Source organism: Panulirus ornatus, chromosome 1, assembly GCF_036320965.1.
Source record: "Panulirus ornatus isolate Po-2019 chromosome 1, ASM3632096v1, whole genome shotgun sequence".
Taxonomy (NCBI): Eukaryota; Metazoa; Arthropoda; class Malacostraca; order Decapoda; family Palinuridae; genus Panulirus; species Panulirus ornatus.
The window spans coordinates 8,872,532-8,890,953 of record NC_092224.1 but is presented as its reverse complement, the minus strand read 5'-3'; the positions used below and the strand labels follow the sequence as shown (position 1 = coordinate 8,890,953).

At 41.6% G+C, this 18,422-nt stretch overlaps 1 protein-coding gene across 1 annotated transcript in view; it reads left to right on the top strand.

Moving 5' to 3' along the window:
- The window catches only part of LOC139755260 (condensin complex subunit 1-like), a 549,693-nt gene that overhangs the window by 393,777 nt on the left and 137,494 nt on the right, over positions 1–18,422 (top strand). Inside the window, exon 21 of the mRNA XM_071673408.1 lies at positions 518–651. Coding sequence (XP_071529509.1) covers positions 518–651 — 134 coding nt within the window. The remainder of the gene's footprint in view (positions 1–517; positions 652–18,422) is intronic.

Below are 18,422 nucleotides of genomic sequence, written 5' to 3'. Positions count from 1 at the left end.
CTCTATACAAGGTTATTCATGCACTGTACCAGTTCATAGGCACCTCATTTTAGGCCATCCATATATGGAACAATTTGACTATTTAATGAATGAAGCCACCATCCCCTTGAGAAGCTCTACTGCAGGCCCTTCCAGTCCTTATATACCACATTTCATCTATGCAAGGATTTCACTGCATTATTTTCCTCTCACAATCCCATTTCCCATGACTCTCCCATACTCCATGTCACTTTATCCCAGAATCTTACATCTACCTCCAGGTTTTTTTTTATATCTGTCTCCTTAATTGCTACTCTCATTTGTTTTCTTGTTATAGCAAGAAAATGTTGGAAATGATAATGACAAATGATAATTTTTTTCAGTTATTTCAGATCTTTGATCCATTTTTTAATCATTTGAAATCATTATGAGATAATGTTCAAATTTAGATTGCTAACCGTGGTATAGCTCTTGAACATTTTTTGGTGTATTTATGTGTTTGTACGGTTGATGATTGGTTTTGTTTTTACATATTCAGGGATCACAAGAGGGAGACATAGATGAAGAAATGGGGCTAACAGGTGCCGTGGCAGATGATTTGGAGGCTGAATATATCCGCTCTGTATGTGACACTGAGATCATTAAGAGTGAAAATCTTCTTGATGCAATCAGGTAATCTAGCATTTAAAATATTTTCTGAAGTAGACTATTGGGTTAAGGAAACTGCATGCTTCATTGTCTTCAGACTTCATTGAACACAGAAATGCCGCCAATCAGTAGAAATACATATTTCTCATGTACTCACAAGCTTAAAGAATGTGGGCCATAAAGTAAAGCCAGTGAACAATCAGCACCTTGTGCCAGTCTCACATACACTTGTCTTTCCATTACTTTAGCAAACAAATTTTCCAAAAGCCAGGTTTTATTAAGGCAAGACAAACAAGGATGGAAATGCACTTAATGAAGAGATTTTAGAATTGTTACATGTAGATTATCCATGACAACCAATATTTATGTGTTATTTATTGATTTATTTATCATACTTAACCTCCGTCTCCCGCATTAGTGAGGTAGCACAGGGAAACAGAGAAGGAATGGCCCAACCCACCCACATGCACATGTATAAACATAAACACCCACACACGCACATATACATACATATACATTTCAATGTATACATACATATACATACACAGACATATACATATATACACATGTACATATCCATACTTGCTGTCTTCGTCCATTCCTGTTGCCACTACACCACACACGAAATAGCATTCCCCCCCTCTACACTTAGTCTCTAGCTGTCATTTGTAGTGCACCAAAACCACAGCTCCCTTTCCACATCCAGGAAAAACATCTTTCCGTGGTTTACCCTAGACGCTTCACATGCCCTGGTTCAATCCATTGACAGCACGTCAACCTGGGTATACCACATCATTCCAATTCACTCTATTCCTTGCACACCTTACACCCTCCTGTATGTTCAGGCCCCAATTGTTCAAAATAATTTTCGCTCAGTCCTTCCACCTTCAATTTGGTCTTGTGCTTCTTCTTCCCTCCACCTCTGACACATATATCCACTTTGTCAATCTTTCCTCGCTCATGCTCTCCATGTAACCAAACCATGTCAACACACCCTCTTCTGCTCTGTCAACCACATTCTTTGTATTATGACACATCTCTCTCACCCTTTCATTACTTACTCGATCAAACCACCTCACACCTTATATTGTCCTGAAGCATTTCATTACCAACACATCCACCCTCCTTTGCATGACCCTATCTATAACCCATGCCTTGCAACCACATAGCATTGTTGGAATCACTATTCCTTCAAACATATCCATTTTTGCTCTCCAAAATAACGTTCTCGCCTTCCACACATTCTTCAACGCTCCCAGAACCTTCACCTCCTCCCCCACAATGTGACTCAGTTCCGCTTCCCTGGTTCCATCCGCTGCTAAATCCACTCCATAGTATCTAAAACACTTCACTTCCTCCAGTTTTTATCCATTTGAACTTACCTCCTATTAACTTGTCCCTCAACACTACTTAACCTAATAATCTTGCTCTTATTCACATTTACTCTCAACTTTCTTCTTTCACACACTTTACCAAACTCAGTTACCAACTTCAGCAGTTTCTCACTTGAATCAGTCACCAGTGCTGTATCATCAGCGAACAACAACTGACTCACTTCCCAGACCCTCTCATCAACAGCAGACTGCATACTTGCCCCTCTCTCCAAAACTCTTGCATTCACCTCGCTAACCACCCTATCCATAAACAAATTAAACAAATAGAGACATCACATACCCCTGTTACAAATCGACATTCACTGGGAACCAATCACTTTTTTCTCTTCCTACTCGGACACATGCCTTACATCTTGGTAAAAACTTTTCAATGCATCTAGCAACTTACCTCCTGCACCATATACACTTAAAGCCTTCCACAAAGCATCTCTATCCATGCTGTCATATGCCTTCTCCAGATCCATAAATGCTACATACAAATCTGTCTGTTTTCTAAGTAAGTATTTCTGACATACATCCTTCAAAGCAAACACCTGATCCATACATCCTCTACCACTTCTGAAACCACAATGCTCTTCCCTAATCTGATGCTCTGTACATGCCTTCACCCTCTCAATCAATACCCTCCCATATAATTTACCAGGAATACTCAACAAACTTATACCTCTGAAATTTGAGCACTCACTCTTATCCCCTTTGCCTTTGTACAATGGCACTATGCACGCATTCCGCCAATCCTCAGGCACCTCACCATGAGTCATACATACATTGAATAACCTTACCAACCAGTCAATAATACAGTCACCCCCTTTTTTTAATAAATTCCACTGCAATACCTTCCAAACCTGCTGCCTTGCCGGCTTTTATCTTCCGCAAAGCTTTTACTACCTCTTCTCTGTTTAATTTGTTTATGGATGGGGTTGTTAGGGAGGTGAATGCAAGAGTTTTAGAAAGAGGGGCAAGTATGAAGTCTATTGTGGATGAGAGAGCTTGGGAAGTGAGTCAGTTGTTGTTTGCTGATGATACAGCGCTGGTGGCTGATTCATGTGAGAAACTGCAGAAGCTGGTGACTGAGTTTGGTAAAGTGTGTGAAAGAAGAAAGTTAAGTGTAAATGTGAATAAGAGCAAGGTTATTAGGTACAGTAGGGTTCAGGTTCAAGTCAATTGGGAGGTAAGTTTGAATGGAGAAAAACTGGAGGAAGTAAAGTGTTTTAGATATTTGGGAGTGGATCTGGCAGCGGATGGAACCATGGAAGCGGAAGTGAATCATACGGTGGGGGAGGAGGCGAAAATCCTGGGAGCGTTGAAGAATGTGTGGAAGTCGAGAACATTATCTCGGAAATCAAAAATGGGTATGTTTGAAGGAATAGTGGTTCCAACAATGTTGTTTGGTTGCGAGGCATGGGCTATGGATAGAGTTGTGCACAGGAGGGTGGATGTGCTGGAAATGAGATGTTTGAGGACAATATGTGGTGTGAGGTGGTTTGATCGAGTAAGAAATGTAAGGGTAAGAGAGACGTGTGGAAATAAAAAGAGCGTGTTTGAGAGAGCAGAAGAGGGTGTTTTGAAATGGTTTGGGCACATGGAGAGAATGAGTGAGGAAAGATTGACCAAGAGGATATATGTGTTGGAGGTGGAGGGAACGAGGAGAAGTGGGAGACAAAATTGGAGGTGGAAAGATGGAGTGAAAAAGATTTTGTGTGATCGGGGCCTGAACATGCAGGAGGGTGAAAGGAGGGCAAGGAATAGAGTGAATTGGATCGATGTGGTACACCGGGGTTGACATGCTGTCGGTGGATTGAATCAGGGCATGTGAAGCGTCTGGGGTAAACCATAGAAAGCTGTGTAGGTATGTATATTTGCGTGTGTGGACGTGTATGTATATACATGTGCATGGGGGTGGGTTGGGCCATTTCTTTCGTCTGTTTCCTTGCGCTACCTCACAAATGCGGGAGACAGCGACAAAGCAAAAAATATATATATATATATATATATATATATATATATATATATATATATATATATATATATATATATATATATATTCTTTTAAACTATTCGCCATTTCCCGCGTTAGCGAGGTAGCCTTAGGAACAGAGGACTGGGCCTTTTTTGGAATATCCTCACCTGCCCCCTCTGTTCCTTCTTTTGGAAAATTAAAAAAAAAAACGAGAGGGGAGGAATTCCAGCCCCCCACTCCCTCCCCTTTCAGTCGCCTTCTACGACATGCAGGCAATACGTGGGAAGTATTCTTTCTCCCCATCCCCAGGGATAGCGGGCCTGGGTTCAGGCGCAGGACTGGATGAGGTGAAGGAGGTTGTGGTGGTGGTGTTGGACTTACTTTTGGTGTTGTTGATTTTGTGTCCAAGCCCTCTGCATCATCACAGCAAAGTTCTTCTTCTTCTTCCTCCTCACCCGCCACCCATTGTTGGCACATCTCCGTGTTGCCCCTGTACTGTGTTTCTGCTACTTCTTTTTCTGTGCTGCTGCTGATGCTGTCGTATGACATGCATACACGCGTGCAGGCAGGGCTGTAGTAGTCAAGTGGTGCAGGCAAGCAAGGCAGTAGTAATGTGTCTGCGTCTTTGGTGTGGTTGCCTAAGGTGAAGGAAGGAAGAGTGTGGAATTTTGTGATGCACGGCTTGTCACTGATGACACCGATAGTAATAGTAATAATATATATATATATATATATATATATATATATATATATATATATATATATATATTTTTTTTTTTTTTTTTTTTTTTTTTTGCTGTCTCCCGCGTTTGCGAGGTAGCGCAAGGAAACAGACGAAAGAAATGGCCCAACCCACCCCCATACACATGTGTATACATACGTCCACACACGTAAATATACATACCTACACAGCTTTCCATGGTTTACCCCAGACGCTTCACATGCCCCGATTCAATCCACTGACAGCACGTCAACCCCGGTATACCACATCGCTCCAATTCACTCTATTCCTTGCCCTCCTTTCACCCTCCTGCATGTTCAGGCCCCGATCACACAAACTGTTTTTCACTCCATCTTTCCACCTCCAATTTGGTCTCCCTCTTCTCCTCGTTCCCTCCACCTCCAACACATATATCCTCTTGGTCAATCTTTCCTCACTCATTCTCTCCATGTGCCCAAACCATTTCAAAACACCCTCTTCTGCTCTTTCAACCACGCTCTTTTTATTTCCACACATCTCTCTTACCCTTACGTTACTTATTCGATCAAACCACCTCACACCACACATTGTCCTCAAACATCTCATTTCCAGCACATCCATCCTCCTGCACACAACTCTATCCATAGCCCACGCCTCGCAACCATACAACATTGTTGGAACCACTATTCCTTCAAACATACCCATTTTTGCTTTCCGAGATAATGTTCTCGACTTCCACACATTCCTGAAGGCTCCCAGAATTTTCGCCCCCTCCCCCACCCTATGATCCACTTCCGCTTCCATGGTTCCATCCGCTGCCAGATCCACTCCGAGATATCTAAAACACTTCACTTCCTCCAGTTTTTCTCCATTCAAACTCACCTCCCAATTGACTTGACCCTCAACCCTACTGTACCTAATAACCTTGCTCTTATTCACATTTACTCTTAACTTTCTTCTTTCACACACTTTACCAAACTCAGTCACCAGCTTCTGCAGTTTCTCACATGAATCAACCACCAGCGCTGTATCATCAGCGAACAACAACTGACTCACTTCCCAAGCTCTCTCATCCCCAACAGACTTCATACTTGCCCCTCTTTCTAAAACTCTTGCATTCACCTCCCTAACAACCCCATCCATAAACAAATTAAACAACCATGGAGACATCACACACCCCTGCCGCAAACCTACATTCACTGAGAACCAATCACTTTCCTCTCTTCCTACACGTACACATGCCTTACATCCTCGATAAAAACTTTTCACTGCTTCTAACAACTTGCTTTCCACACCGTATTAAGAATATATATATATATATATATATATATATATATATATATATATATATATATATATATATATATATATTTTTTTTTCTGTCTCCCGCGTTTGCGAGGTAGCGCAAGGAAACAGACGAAAGAAATGGCCCAACCCACCCCCATACACATGTATATACATACGTCCACACACGCAAATATACATACCTACACAGCTTTCCATGGTTTACCCCAGACGCTTCACATGCCCTGATACAATCCACTGACAGTACGTCGACCCCGGTATACCACATCGTTCCAATTCACTCTACTCCTTGCATGCCTTTCACCCTCCTGCATGTTCAGGCCCTGATCATTCAAAATCTTTTTCACTCCATCTTTCCACCTCCAATTTGGTCTTCCACTTCTCCTCGTTCCCTCCACCTCTGACACATATATCCTCTTGATCAATCTTTCCTCACTCATTCTCTCCATGTGACCAAACCATTTCAAAACACCCTCTTCTGCTCTCTCAACCACACTCTTTTTATTACCACACATCTCTCATACCCTATTATTACTTACTCGATCAAACCACCTCACGCCACATATTTCCTCACACCACATATCTCATTTCCAGCACATCCACCCTCCTCCGCACAACTCTTATCTATAGCCCACGCCTCGCAACCATATAACATTGTTGGAACCAATATTCCTTCAAACATACCCATTTTTGCCTTCCGAGATAATGTTATCGACTTTCACACGCTCTTCAACGCTCCCAGAACTTTCGCCCCGTCCCCCACCATATGATTTACTTCTGCTTCCATGGTTCCATCCACTGCCAAATCCACTCCCAAATATCTAAAACACTCCACTTCCTCCAGTTTTTCTCCATTCAAACTTACCTCCCAATTGACTTGACCCTCAACCCTACCGTACCTAATAACCTTGCTCTTATTCACATTTACTCTTAACTTTCTTCTTTCACACCCTTTACCAAACTCAGTCACCAGCTTCTGCAGTTTCTCTCACAAATCAAGTACCAGCGCTGTATCATCAGCGAACAACAACTGACTCACTTCCCAAGCTCTCTCATCCACAACAGACTGTATACTTGCCCCTCTTCCCAAAACTATTGGATTCACTTTCCTAACAACCCCATCCATAAACAAATTAAACAACCATGGAGATATCACACACCCCTGCCGCAAACTAACATTCACTGAGAACCAGTCACTTTCCTCTCTTCCTACACATACACATGCCTTACATCCTTGATAAAAACTTTTCGCTGCTAACAACTTGCCTCCCACACCATATATTCTTAGTACCTTCCACAGAGCATCTCTATGACCTCTTATCATATGCCTTCTTCAGATCCATGAATGCTACATAGAAATCCATTTGCTTTTCTAAGTATTTCTCACATACAGTCTTCAAAGCAAGCACCTGATCCACACATCCTCTACCACTTCTGAAACCACACTGCGTTTCCCCAATCTAATGCTCTGTACATGCCGTCACCCTCTCAATCAATAGCCCTCCCATATAATTTCCCAGGAATACTGAACAAACTTATACCACTGTAATTTGAGCACTCTTTTTTATCCCCTTTGCCTTTGTACAATGGCACTATGCAAGCATTCCACCAATCCTCAGGCACCTTACGATGAGTCATACATACATTAAATAACATTACCATCCAGTCAACAGTATAGTCACCCCCTTTTTTGATAAAATCCACTGCAATACTATCCAAACCTGCTGCCTTGCCAGATTTCATCTTCCACAACGCTTTTACTACCTCTTCTCTGTTTACCAAATCATTCTTCCTAACCCTCTCACTTTGCACACCACCTCGACCAAAACACCCTATATCTGCCACTCTATCATCAAACACATTTAACAAACCTTCACAATACTCACTCCATCTACTCACATTACCACAACTTGTTATCACCTCCCCAATAGCCTCCTTCACTGAAGTTCCCATTTGTTCCCTTGTCTTATGCACTGTATTTACCTCCTTCCAAAACATCTTTTTATTCTCCCTAAAATTTAATAATACTCTCTCACCCCAACTCTCATTTGCCCTCTTTTTCGCCTCTTGCATCTTTCTCTTGACCTCCTGCCTCTTCTATTATACATCTCCCAGTCATTTGCATTGTTTCCCTGCAAAAATCGTCCAAATGCCTCTCTCTTCTCTTTCACTAATAATCTTACTTCTTCATCCCACCACTCACTATCTTTCCTAATCTGCCCACCTCCCACGCTTCCCATGCCACAAGCATCTTTTGCACAAGCCATCACTGATTCCCTAAATACATCCCATTCCTCCCCCACTACCCTTACATCCTTTGTTCTCACCTTTTTCCATTCTGTACTCAGTCTCTCTTGGTACTTCCTCACACAAGTCTCCTTCCCAAGCTCACTTACTCTCACCACTCTCTTCTCTTCTGAAAACCTCTGCAAATCTTCACCTTCACCTCCACAAGATAATGATGAGACATCCCTCCTGTTACACCTCTCAGCACATTAACATCCAAAAGTCTCTCTCTCGCGCACCTATCAATTAACACGTAATCCATTAACGCTCTCTGGCCATCACTCCTACTTTCAAACGTATACTTATGTATATCTGAGGATAGGGGAGAAAGAATACTTTCCATGCATTCTTCACATGTTGTAGAAGGCGACTAAAGGGGATGGGAGCGGGGGGCTGGAAACCCTCCCCTCCTTGTATTTTAACTTTCTAAAAGGAGAAACAGAAGAAAGAGTAACGCGGGAAGTGCTCATCCTCCTCGAAGGCTCAGATTGGGAGGGCTAAATGTGTGTGGATGTAACCAAGATGAGAAAAAAGGAGAGATAGGTAGTATATTTGAGGAAAGGAACCTGGATGTTTTGGCTCTGAGTGAAACGAAGCTCAAGGGTAAAAGGGAAGATTGGTTTGGGAATGTTTTGGGAGTAAAGTCAGGGGTTAGTGAGAGGACAAGAGCAAGGGAAGGAGTAGCACTACTCGTGAAACAGGAGTGGTGGGAGTATGTGATAGAGTGTAAGAAAGTAAACTCTAGATTGATATGGGTAAAATTGAAAGTGGATGGAGAGAGATGGGTGATTCTTGGTGCATATGCACCTGGGCATGAGAAGTAAGATCATGAGAGGCAAGTGTTTTGGGAGCAGCTGAGTGAGTGAGTTAGTACTTTTGATGCAAGAGACTGGGTTATAGTGATGGGTGATTTGAATGCAAAGGTGAGTAATGTGGCAGTTGAGGGAATATTTGGTGTACATGTGGTATTCAGTGCTATAAGTGGAAATGGTGAAGAGCTTGTAGATTTATGTGCTGAAAAACAACTGGTGGTTGGGAATACCTGGTTTAAAAAGAGAGATATATGCCAGAGAGCGTTATTAGATTACGTTTTAATTGATAGGCACGTGAAAGAGAGACTTTTCGATGTTAATGCGCTGAGAGGTGCAACTAGAGGGATGTTTGATCATTATCTTGTGGAGGCAAAGGTGAGGATTTGTAGAGGTTTTCAGAAAAGAAGAGAGAATGTTGCGGTGAAAAGATTGGTGAGAGTAAGTGAGCTTGGGAAGGAGACTTGTGTGAGGAAGTACCAGGAGAGACTAAGTACAGAATGGAAAAAGGTGAGAACAAAGGACATAAGGGGAGTGGGGGAGGAATGAGATGTATTTAGGGAAGCAGTGATGGCTTGCACAAAAGATGCTTGTGGCATGAGAAGCATTGGAGGTGGGCAGATTATAAAGGTTAGTGGGTGGTGGGATGAAGAAGTAAGATTGTTAGTGAAAGAGAAGAGAGAGGAATTTGGACGATTTTTGCAGGGAAATAATGCAAATGAATGGGAGATGTATAAAAGAAAGTAGCAGGAGGTCAAGAGAAAGGTGCAAGAGGTGAAAAAGAGGGCAAATGAGAGTTGGGGTGAGAGAGTATCATTAAATTTTTGGGAGAATAAAAAGATATTTTGGAAGGAGTTAAATAAAGTGCATAAGACAAAGGAACAAATGGGAACTTCAGTGAAGGGGGCAAATGGGGAGGTGATAACAAGTAGTGGTGATGTGAGAAGGAGATGGAGTGAGTATTTTGAAGGTTTGTTGAATGTGTTTGATGATAGAGTGGCAGATATAGGGTGTTTTGGTTGAGGTGGTGTGCAAAGTGAAAGGGTTAGGGAAAATGATTTGGTAAACAGAGAAGAGGTAGTAAAAGCTTTGTGGAAGATGAAAGCCAGCAAGGCAGCAGGTTTGGATTGTATTGCAGTGGAATTTATAAAAAGAGGGGGTGACTGTGTTGTTGACTGGTTGGTAAGGTTATTTAATGTATGTATGACTCATGGTGAGGTGCCTGAGGATTGGCGGAATGCTTGCATAGTGCCATTGTACAAAGGCAAAGGGGTTAAAAGTGAGTGCTCAAATTACAGAGGTATATGTTTGTTGAGTATTCCTGAGAAATTATATGGGAGGGTATTGACTGTGAGGGTGAAGGCATGTACAGAGCATCAGATTGGTGAAGAGCAGTGTGGTTTCAGAAGTGGTAGAGGATGTGTGGATCAGGTGCTTGCTTCGAAGAATGTATGTGAGAAATACTTAGAAAAGCAAATGGATTTGTCTGTAGCATTTATGGATCTGGAGAAGGCATATGATAGAGTTGATAGAGATGCTCTGTGGAAGGTATTAAGAATATATGGTGTGGGAGGCAAGTTGTTAGAAGCTGTGAAAAGTTTTTATCAAGGATGTAAGGCATGTGTACTTGTAGGAAAAGAGGAAAGTGATTAGTTCTCAGTGAATGTAGGTTTGTGTGAGGGGTGTGTGATGTCTCCATGGTTGTTTAATTTGTTTATGGATGGGGTTGTTAGGGAGGTGAATGCAAGAGTTTTGGAAAGAGGGGCAAGTATGCAGTCTGTTGTGGATGAGAGAGCTTGGGAAGTGAGTCAGTTGTTGTACGCTGATGATACAGCGCTGGTGGCTGATTCGTGTGAGAAACTGCAGAAGCTGGTGACTGAGTTTGGTAAAGTGTGTGAAAGAAGAAAGCTGAGAGTAAATGTGAATAAGAACAAGGTTATTAGGTACAGTAGGGTTGAGGGTCAAGTCATTTGGGAGGTAAGTTTGAATGGAGAAAAACTGGAGGAAAGGAAGTGTTTCAGATATCTGGGAGTGGATTTGGCAGTGGATGGAACCATGGAAGTGTAAGTGAATCATAGCGTGGGGAAGGGGGCAAAAATTATGGGAGCGTTGAAGAATGTGTGGAAGTTGAGAACATTATTTCGAAAGCAAAAATGGGTATGTTTGAAGGAATAGTGGTTCCAAGGATGTTATATGGTTGCGAGCCTTGGGCTATGGATAGAATTGTGCGGAGGAGGGTGGATGTGCTGGAAATGAGATGTTTGAGAACAATATGTGGTGTGAGGTGGTTTGATTGAGTAAGTAATAATAGGGTAAGAGAGATGTGTGATAATAAAAAGAGTGTGGTTGAGAGAACAGGAGAGGGTGTTTTGAAATGGTTTGGTCACATGGAGAGAATGAGTGAGGAAAGATTGACGAAGAGGATATATGTGTCAGAGGTGGGGGAACGAGGAGAAGTGGGTGACCAAATTGGAGGTGGAAAGATGGCGTGAAAAAGATTTTGAGCGATCGGGGCCTGAACATGCAGGAGGGTGAAAGGCATGCAAGGAATAGAGTGAATTGGAACGATGTGGTATACCGAGGTCGACGTGCTGTCAGTGGATTTAACCAGGGCATGTGAAGCATCTGGGGTAAACCATGGAAAGTTCTGTGGGGCCTAGATGTGGAAAGGAAGCTGTGGTTTCGGTGCATCATTACATGACAGCTAGAGACTGAGTGTGAACGAATTTGGCCTTTGTTGTGTTTTCCTAGCACTGTCTCACACACATGAGGGGGGGAGGGGGGTTGTTATTTCATGTGTGGCGAGGTGGCGATGGGAATGAATAAAGGCAGACAGTATGAATTATGTAAATGCGTATATATGTATATGTCTGTGTATGTGTGTATATATATATATATATATATATATATATATATATATATATATATATATATATATATATTATATATATATATATATATATATATATATATATATATTCTTAATACCTTCCACAGAGCATCTCTATCAACTCTATCATATGCCTTCTCCAGATCCATAAATGCTACATACAAATCCATTTGCTTTTCTAAGTATTTCTCACATACATTCTTCAAAGCAAACACCTGATCCACACATCCTCTACCACTTCTGAAACCACACTGCTCTTCCCCAATCTGATGCTCTGTACATGCCTTCACCCTCTCAATCAATACCCTCCCATATAATTTACCAGGAATACTCAACAAACTTATACCTCTGTAATTTGAGCACTCACTCTTATCCCCTTTGCCTTTGTACAATGGCACTATGCACGCATTCCGCCAATCCTCAGGCACCTCACCATGAGTCATACATACATTAAATAACCTTACCAACCAGTCAACAATACAGTCACCCCCTTTTTTAATAAATTCCACTGCAATACCATCCAAACCTGCTGCCTTGCCGGCTTTCATCTTCCGCAAAGCTTTTACTACCTCTTCTCTGTTTACCAAATCATTTTCCCTAACCCTCTCACTTTGCACACCACCTCGACCCAAACACCCTATATCTGCCACTCTGTCATCAGACACATTCAACAAACCTTCAAAATACTCGCTCCATCTCCTTCTCACATCACCACTACTTGTTATCACCTCCCCATTTACGCCCTTCACTGAAGTTCCCATTTGCTCCCTTGTCTTACGCACCCTATTTACCTCCTTCCAGAACATCTTTTTATTCTCCCTAAAATTTACTGATAGTCTCTCACCCCAACTCTCATTTGCCCTTTTTTTCACCTCTTGCACCTTTCTCTTGACCTCCTGTCTCTTTCTTTTATACTTCTCCCACTCAATTGCATTTTTTCCCTGCAAAAATCGTCCAATTGCCTCTCTCTTCTCTTTCACTAATACTCTTACTTCTTCATCCCACCACTCACTACCCTTTCTAAACAGCCCACCAGAGTATAAAAAAAAAAAAAATATATATATATATATATATATATATATATATATATATATATATATATATATATATATATATATATATATATATATATATATTTTTTTTTTTTTTGCTTTGTCGCTGTCTCCCGCATTTGCGAGGTAGCACAAGGAAACAGACGAAAGAAATGGCCCAACCCACCCCCATACACATGTATATACATACGTCCACACACGCAAATATACATACCTACACATCTTTCCATGGTTTACCCCAGACGCTTCACATGCCCTGATTCAATCAACTGACAGCACGTCAACCTCGGTATACCACATCGATCCAATTCACTCTATTCCTTGCATGCCTTTCACCCTCATGCATGTTCAGGCCCCGATCACACAAAATCTTTTTCACTCCATTTTTCCACCTCCGATTTGGTCTCCCACTTCTCCTCGTTCCCTCCACCTCCGACACATATATCCTCTTGGTCAATCTTTCCTCACTCATTCTCTCCATGTGCCCAAACCATTTCAAAACACCCTCTTCTGCTCTCTCAACCACGCTCTTTTTATTTCCACACCTCTCTTACCCTTACGTTACTTACTCGATCAAACCACCTCACACCACACACTGTCCTCAAACATCTCATTTCCAGCACATCCATCCTCCTGCGCACAACTCTATCCATAGCCCACGCCTCGCAACCATACAACATTGTTGGAACCACTATTCCTTCAAACATACCCATTTTTGCTTTCCGAGATAATGTTCTCGACTTCCACACATTCTTCAAGGTTCCCAGGATTTTCACCCCCTCCCCCACCCTATGATCCACTTCCGCTTCCATGGTTCCATCCGCTGCCAGATCCACTCCCAGATATCTAAAACACTTTACTTCCTCCAGTTTTTCTCCATTCAAACTTACCTCCCAATTGACTTGACCCTCAACCCTACTGTACCTAATAACCTTGCTCTTATTCACATTTACTCTTAACTTTCTTCTTTCACACACTTTACCAAACTCAGTCACCAGCTTCTGCAGTTTCTCCCATGAATCAGCCACCAGCGCTGTATCATCAGCGAACAACAACTGACTCACTTCCCAAGCTCTCTCATCCCCAACAGACTTCATACTTGCCCCTCTTTCCAAAACTCTTGCATTCACCTCCCTAACAACCCCATCCATAAACAAATTAAACAAACATGGAGACATCGCACACCCCTGCTGCAAACCTACATTTACTGAGAACCAATCACTTTCCTCTCTTCCTACACATACACATGCCTTACATCCTCGATAAAAACTTTTCACTGCTTCTAACAACTTGCCTCCCACACCATATATTCTTAATACCTTCCACAGAGCATCTCTATCAACTCTATCATATGCCTTCTCCAGATCCATAAATGCTACATACAAATCCATTTGCTTTTTTAAGTATTTCTCACATACATTCTTCAAAGCAAACACCTGATCCACACATCCTCTACCACTTCTGAAACCACACTGCTCTTCCCCAATCTGATGCTCTGTACATGCCTTCACCCTCTCAATCAATACCCTCCCATATAATTTACCAGGAATACTCAACAAACTCATACCTCTGTAATTTGAGCACTCACTCTTATCCCCTTTGCCTTTGTACAAGGGCACTATGCACGCATTCTGCCAATCCTCAGGCACCTCACCATGAGTCATACATACATTAAATAACCTTACCAACCAATCAACAATACAGTCACCCCCTTTTTTTAATAAAGTTCACTGCAATACCATCCAAACCTGCTGCCTTGCCGGCTTTCATCTTCCGCAAAGCTTTTACTACCTTTTCTCTGTTTACCAAATCATTTTCCCTAACCCTTTCACTTTGCACACCACCTCGACCAAAACACCCTATATCTGCCACTCTATCATCAAACACATTCAACAAACCTTCAAAATACTCGCTCCATCTCCTTCTCACATCCCCACTACTTGTTATCACCTCCCCATTTGTGCCCTTCACTGAAGTTCCCATTTGCTCCCTTGTCTTACGCACTTTATTTACCTCCTTCCAGAACATCTTTTTATTCTCCCTAAAATTTATTGATACTCTCTCACCCCAACTCTCATATATATATATATATATATATATATATATATATATATATATATATATATGTATATATATATGTATATGTTGAGATGTATAGGTATGTATATTTGCGTGTGTGGATGTGTATGTATATACATGTGTATGTGGGTGAGTTGTGCCATTCTTTCGTCTGTTTCCTTGCACTACCTTGCTAACGCGGGAGACAGCGACAAAGCAAAATATATCTCTCTTTTTATACCAAGTATTCCCAATCACCAGTTGTTTTTCAGCACATAAATCTACAAGCTCTTCACCATTTCCATTTATAACACTGAACACTCCATGTACACCAATTATCCCCTCAACTGCCATATTACTCACCTTTGCATTCAAATCACCCATCACTATAACCTGGTCTCGTACATCAAAACTACTATCACACTCATTTAGCTGCTCCCAAAACACTTGCCTCTCATGAACTTTCTTCTCATACCCAGGTGCATATGCACCAATAATCACCCATCCCTCTCCATCCACTTTCAGTTTTACCCATATCAATCTATTTACCCGTATCAATCTAGAGTTTACTTTCTTACACTCTATCACATACTCCCACCACTCTTGATTCAGGAGTAGTGCTACTCCTTCCTTTGCTCTTGTCCTCTCACTAACCCCTGACTTTACTCCCAAGACATTCCCAAATCACTCTTCCTCTTTACCCTTGAGCTTTGTTTCACTCAGAGCCAAAACATCCAGGTTCCTTTCCTCAAACATACTACCTGTCTTTCCTTTTCTCTTATCTTGGTTGCATCTACAGACATTTAGACATCCCAGTCTGAGCCTTCGAGGAGGATGAGCACTCCCTGCCTGACTCCTTCTTCTGTTTCCCTTTTAGAAAGTTAAAATACAAGGAGGAGAGGGTTTCCAGCTCTCTGCTCCCATCCCCTTAAGTCACCTTCTACGATATGTGAGGAATGCGTGGGAAGTATTCTTTCTCCTTGTCCCCTATCATTTTATGTATTGCAAAGCAATTATGCTCTTACTTTTTTCCCCCCAAAATACATACATCTCTGTGTGAATGCTGGACAGTAGTCCAGGGGTACCTTATATGCCTGGAAGCTTAAATCAAATCGTGCATATGCATAAAACATGTAAACTTTGTTTTACTGGGTTGAGTTATGTATCATTTTATTCATGAAATTATGTGCTAATTGACTGTAGCAACAAACAAATTGAGATATATTTCTAGAATATTTAAGAATATTAGAACTGCTGCACTGAAAGTGTTAAATGGCTGACTGGATATGTATCCATTTTATTTGATTTTTTCTGTGCTAGCTGAGATGGTATGGACAACTGAATGCCTTACTCAAGGCAGTCTTATTAACTCTATGCAAAGTCTGTGCAAAAGGATGAGTCACAAGCTAAAATCAAGAAATATTTTGTTAAGTGATGTAGAATCATAATTAACACATATCAACATAATTAACACTTTGATATATTTCCTTTCCACTTGATAAAGTCCTGTAGCCAGTTGGGAATTTTGTCGTCAAGATTCTTTAGTAGTTCAGGGAAGACTACTCCATAGCTGCTTAAGTGCTACCTTAAGCTTTGGAACAGAAAACATGTCCATATCATGTTGCTTCACATTGGACCACACATTTTAAGATGGGTTTCCTAATCAGGGCTGTTTCCTGACCAGTCCTTGAAAGAATCCACCTTACTGTCATTCACCCACTGAGTAACAGACCTATCAGTGTGGCAGGAGCCCCATCCTGCATAGATATTTTTGCCATTGCACTTTCACATGAATCAGGTAGATATTCATTAACTAAATTTAAGTAGACTGTTTTCTTCTCACAATCTTTGGTAAGATTACCACATTACCAATGCCATAGTAGCAGAAACAGCCCCAAACCATAAGTGAAGGAGGATGTTTTAGTGTTTTCTGTGGACTTTGACAAGTGTGGTGTGAGTGGGGTGGCCTGTACACCCTCACTCTGATGTTTGCACTCTTAGTAAATGATGACTCCTGGATTTTTTGCAAAATTTCATTTATTTATCCTTTTGGGTGGCAGTCAGTAGAGGCTCATGTTGGGCATGCAAACTACAAAATCTCAATTTGAAGTTAGTTTTGAACACTCCTTAGCGAGACATTTTCGAGCAAGTTAGGGTTCTGCTTTATTTTATGTGCTGTCAGGGATAGGCAGCCCTTGACTTGTCTTGCATTCTTTTTATGGGTCCTAGGAGGCATTGATCATGGCCTTCCAGACTACCTCCTTAAACTGCTTCACCTACCTCTGGACACTGCTGGCAGATACCTGTTTTTTGCTCAGCGATGTATTTCAAATTTTGCTCTGCTAAGAGCTTGGTAATTGCAGACAAATGTGAAGAAAAAATACACAGCATGTGGAGACAAACAGAAGGGACACGAGCCTTACGGTTGCTACAAACAAGCTGATAGTAATTATGCATTATCACAGTATTGTTAAACATTTGATTATCGTTGTCTTTATGGTGCATTATCACATTATTGCTAAATAATGTCAGTGCATGACTAGAAATATTACACCTGCCAGGGTCTCTATAAGAGGTAAGAGGTATAAAATGATTTTCTCAGTAAGTAAAGTCAGCTACTTTCTCACCCCTTAACTTTTGGCACAGACTGTATATACATGTATTTATTTATTTTACTTTGTCGCTGTCTCCCACATTAGTGAGTTAGTGCAAGGAAACACACGAAAGAATGGCCCAACCCACCCACATACACATGTATGTACGTACACGTCCACACACACAAATATACATACCTATACATCTCACCGTATACATATATATATTCACACAGAGACATATAAATATATACACATGTACATAATTCATACTGTCTGCCTTCATTCATTCCCATCGCCACCCTGCCACACATGAAACGACAAACCCCCTCCCCCCACATGTGCACGAGGTAGCGCTAGGAAAAGGCAACAAAGGCCACATTCGTTCACACTCAGTCTCTAGCTGTCATGTATAATGCACTGAAACCACAGCTCCCTTTCCACATCCAGGCCCCACAAAACTTTCCATGGTTTACCCCAGAGGCTTCACGTCCCCTGGTCCAATCCATTGACAGCACATCGACCCCGGTATACCACATCGTTCCAATTCTCTCTATTCCTTGCAGGCCTTTCACCCTCCTGCATGTTCAGGCCCTGATCACTCAAAATCTTTTTCACTCCATCTTTCTACCTCCAATTTGGTTTCCCACTTCTCCTCATTCCTTCCACCTCTGACATATACATCCTCTTGGTCAATCTTTCCCCACTCATTCTCTCCATGTGACCAAACCATTTTAAAACACCCTC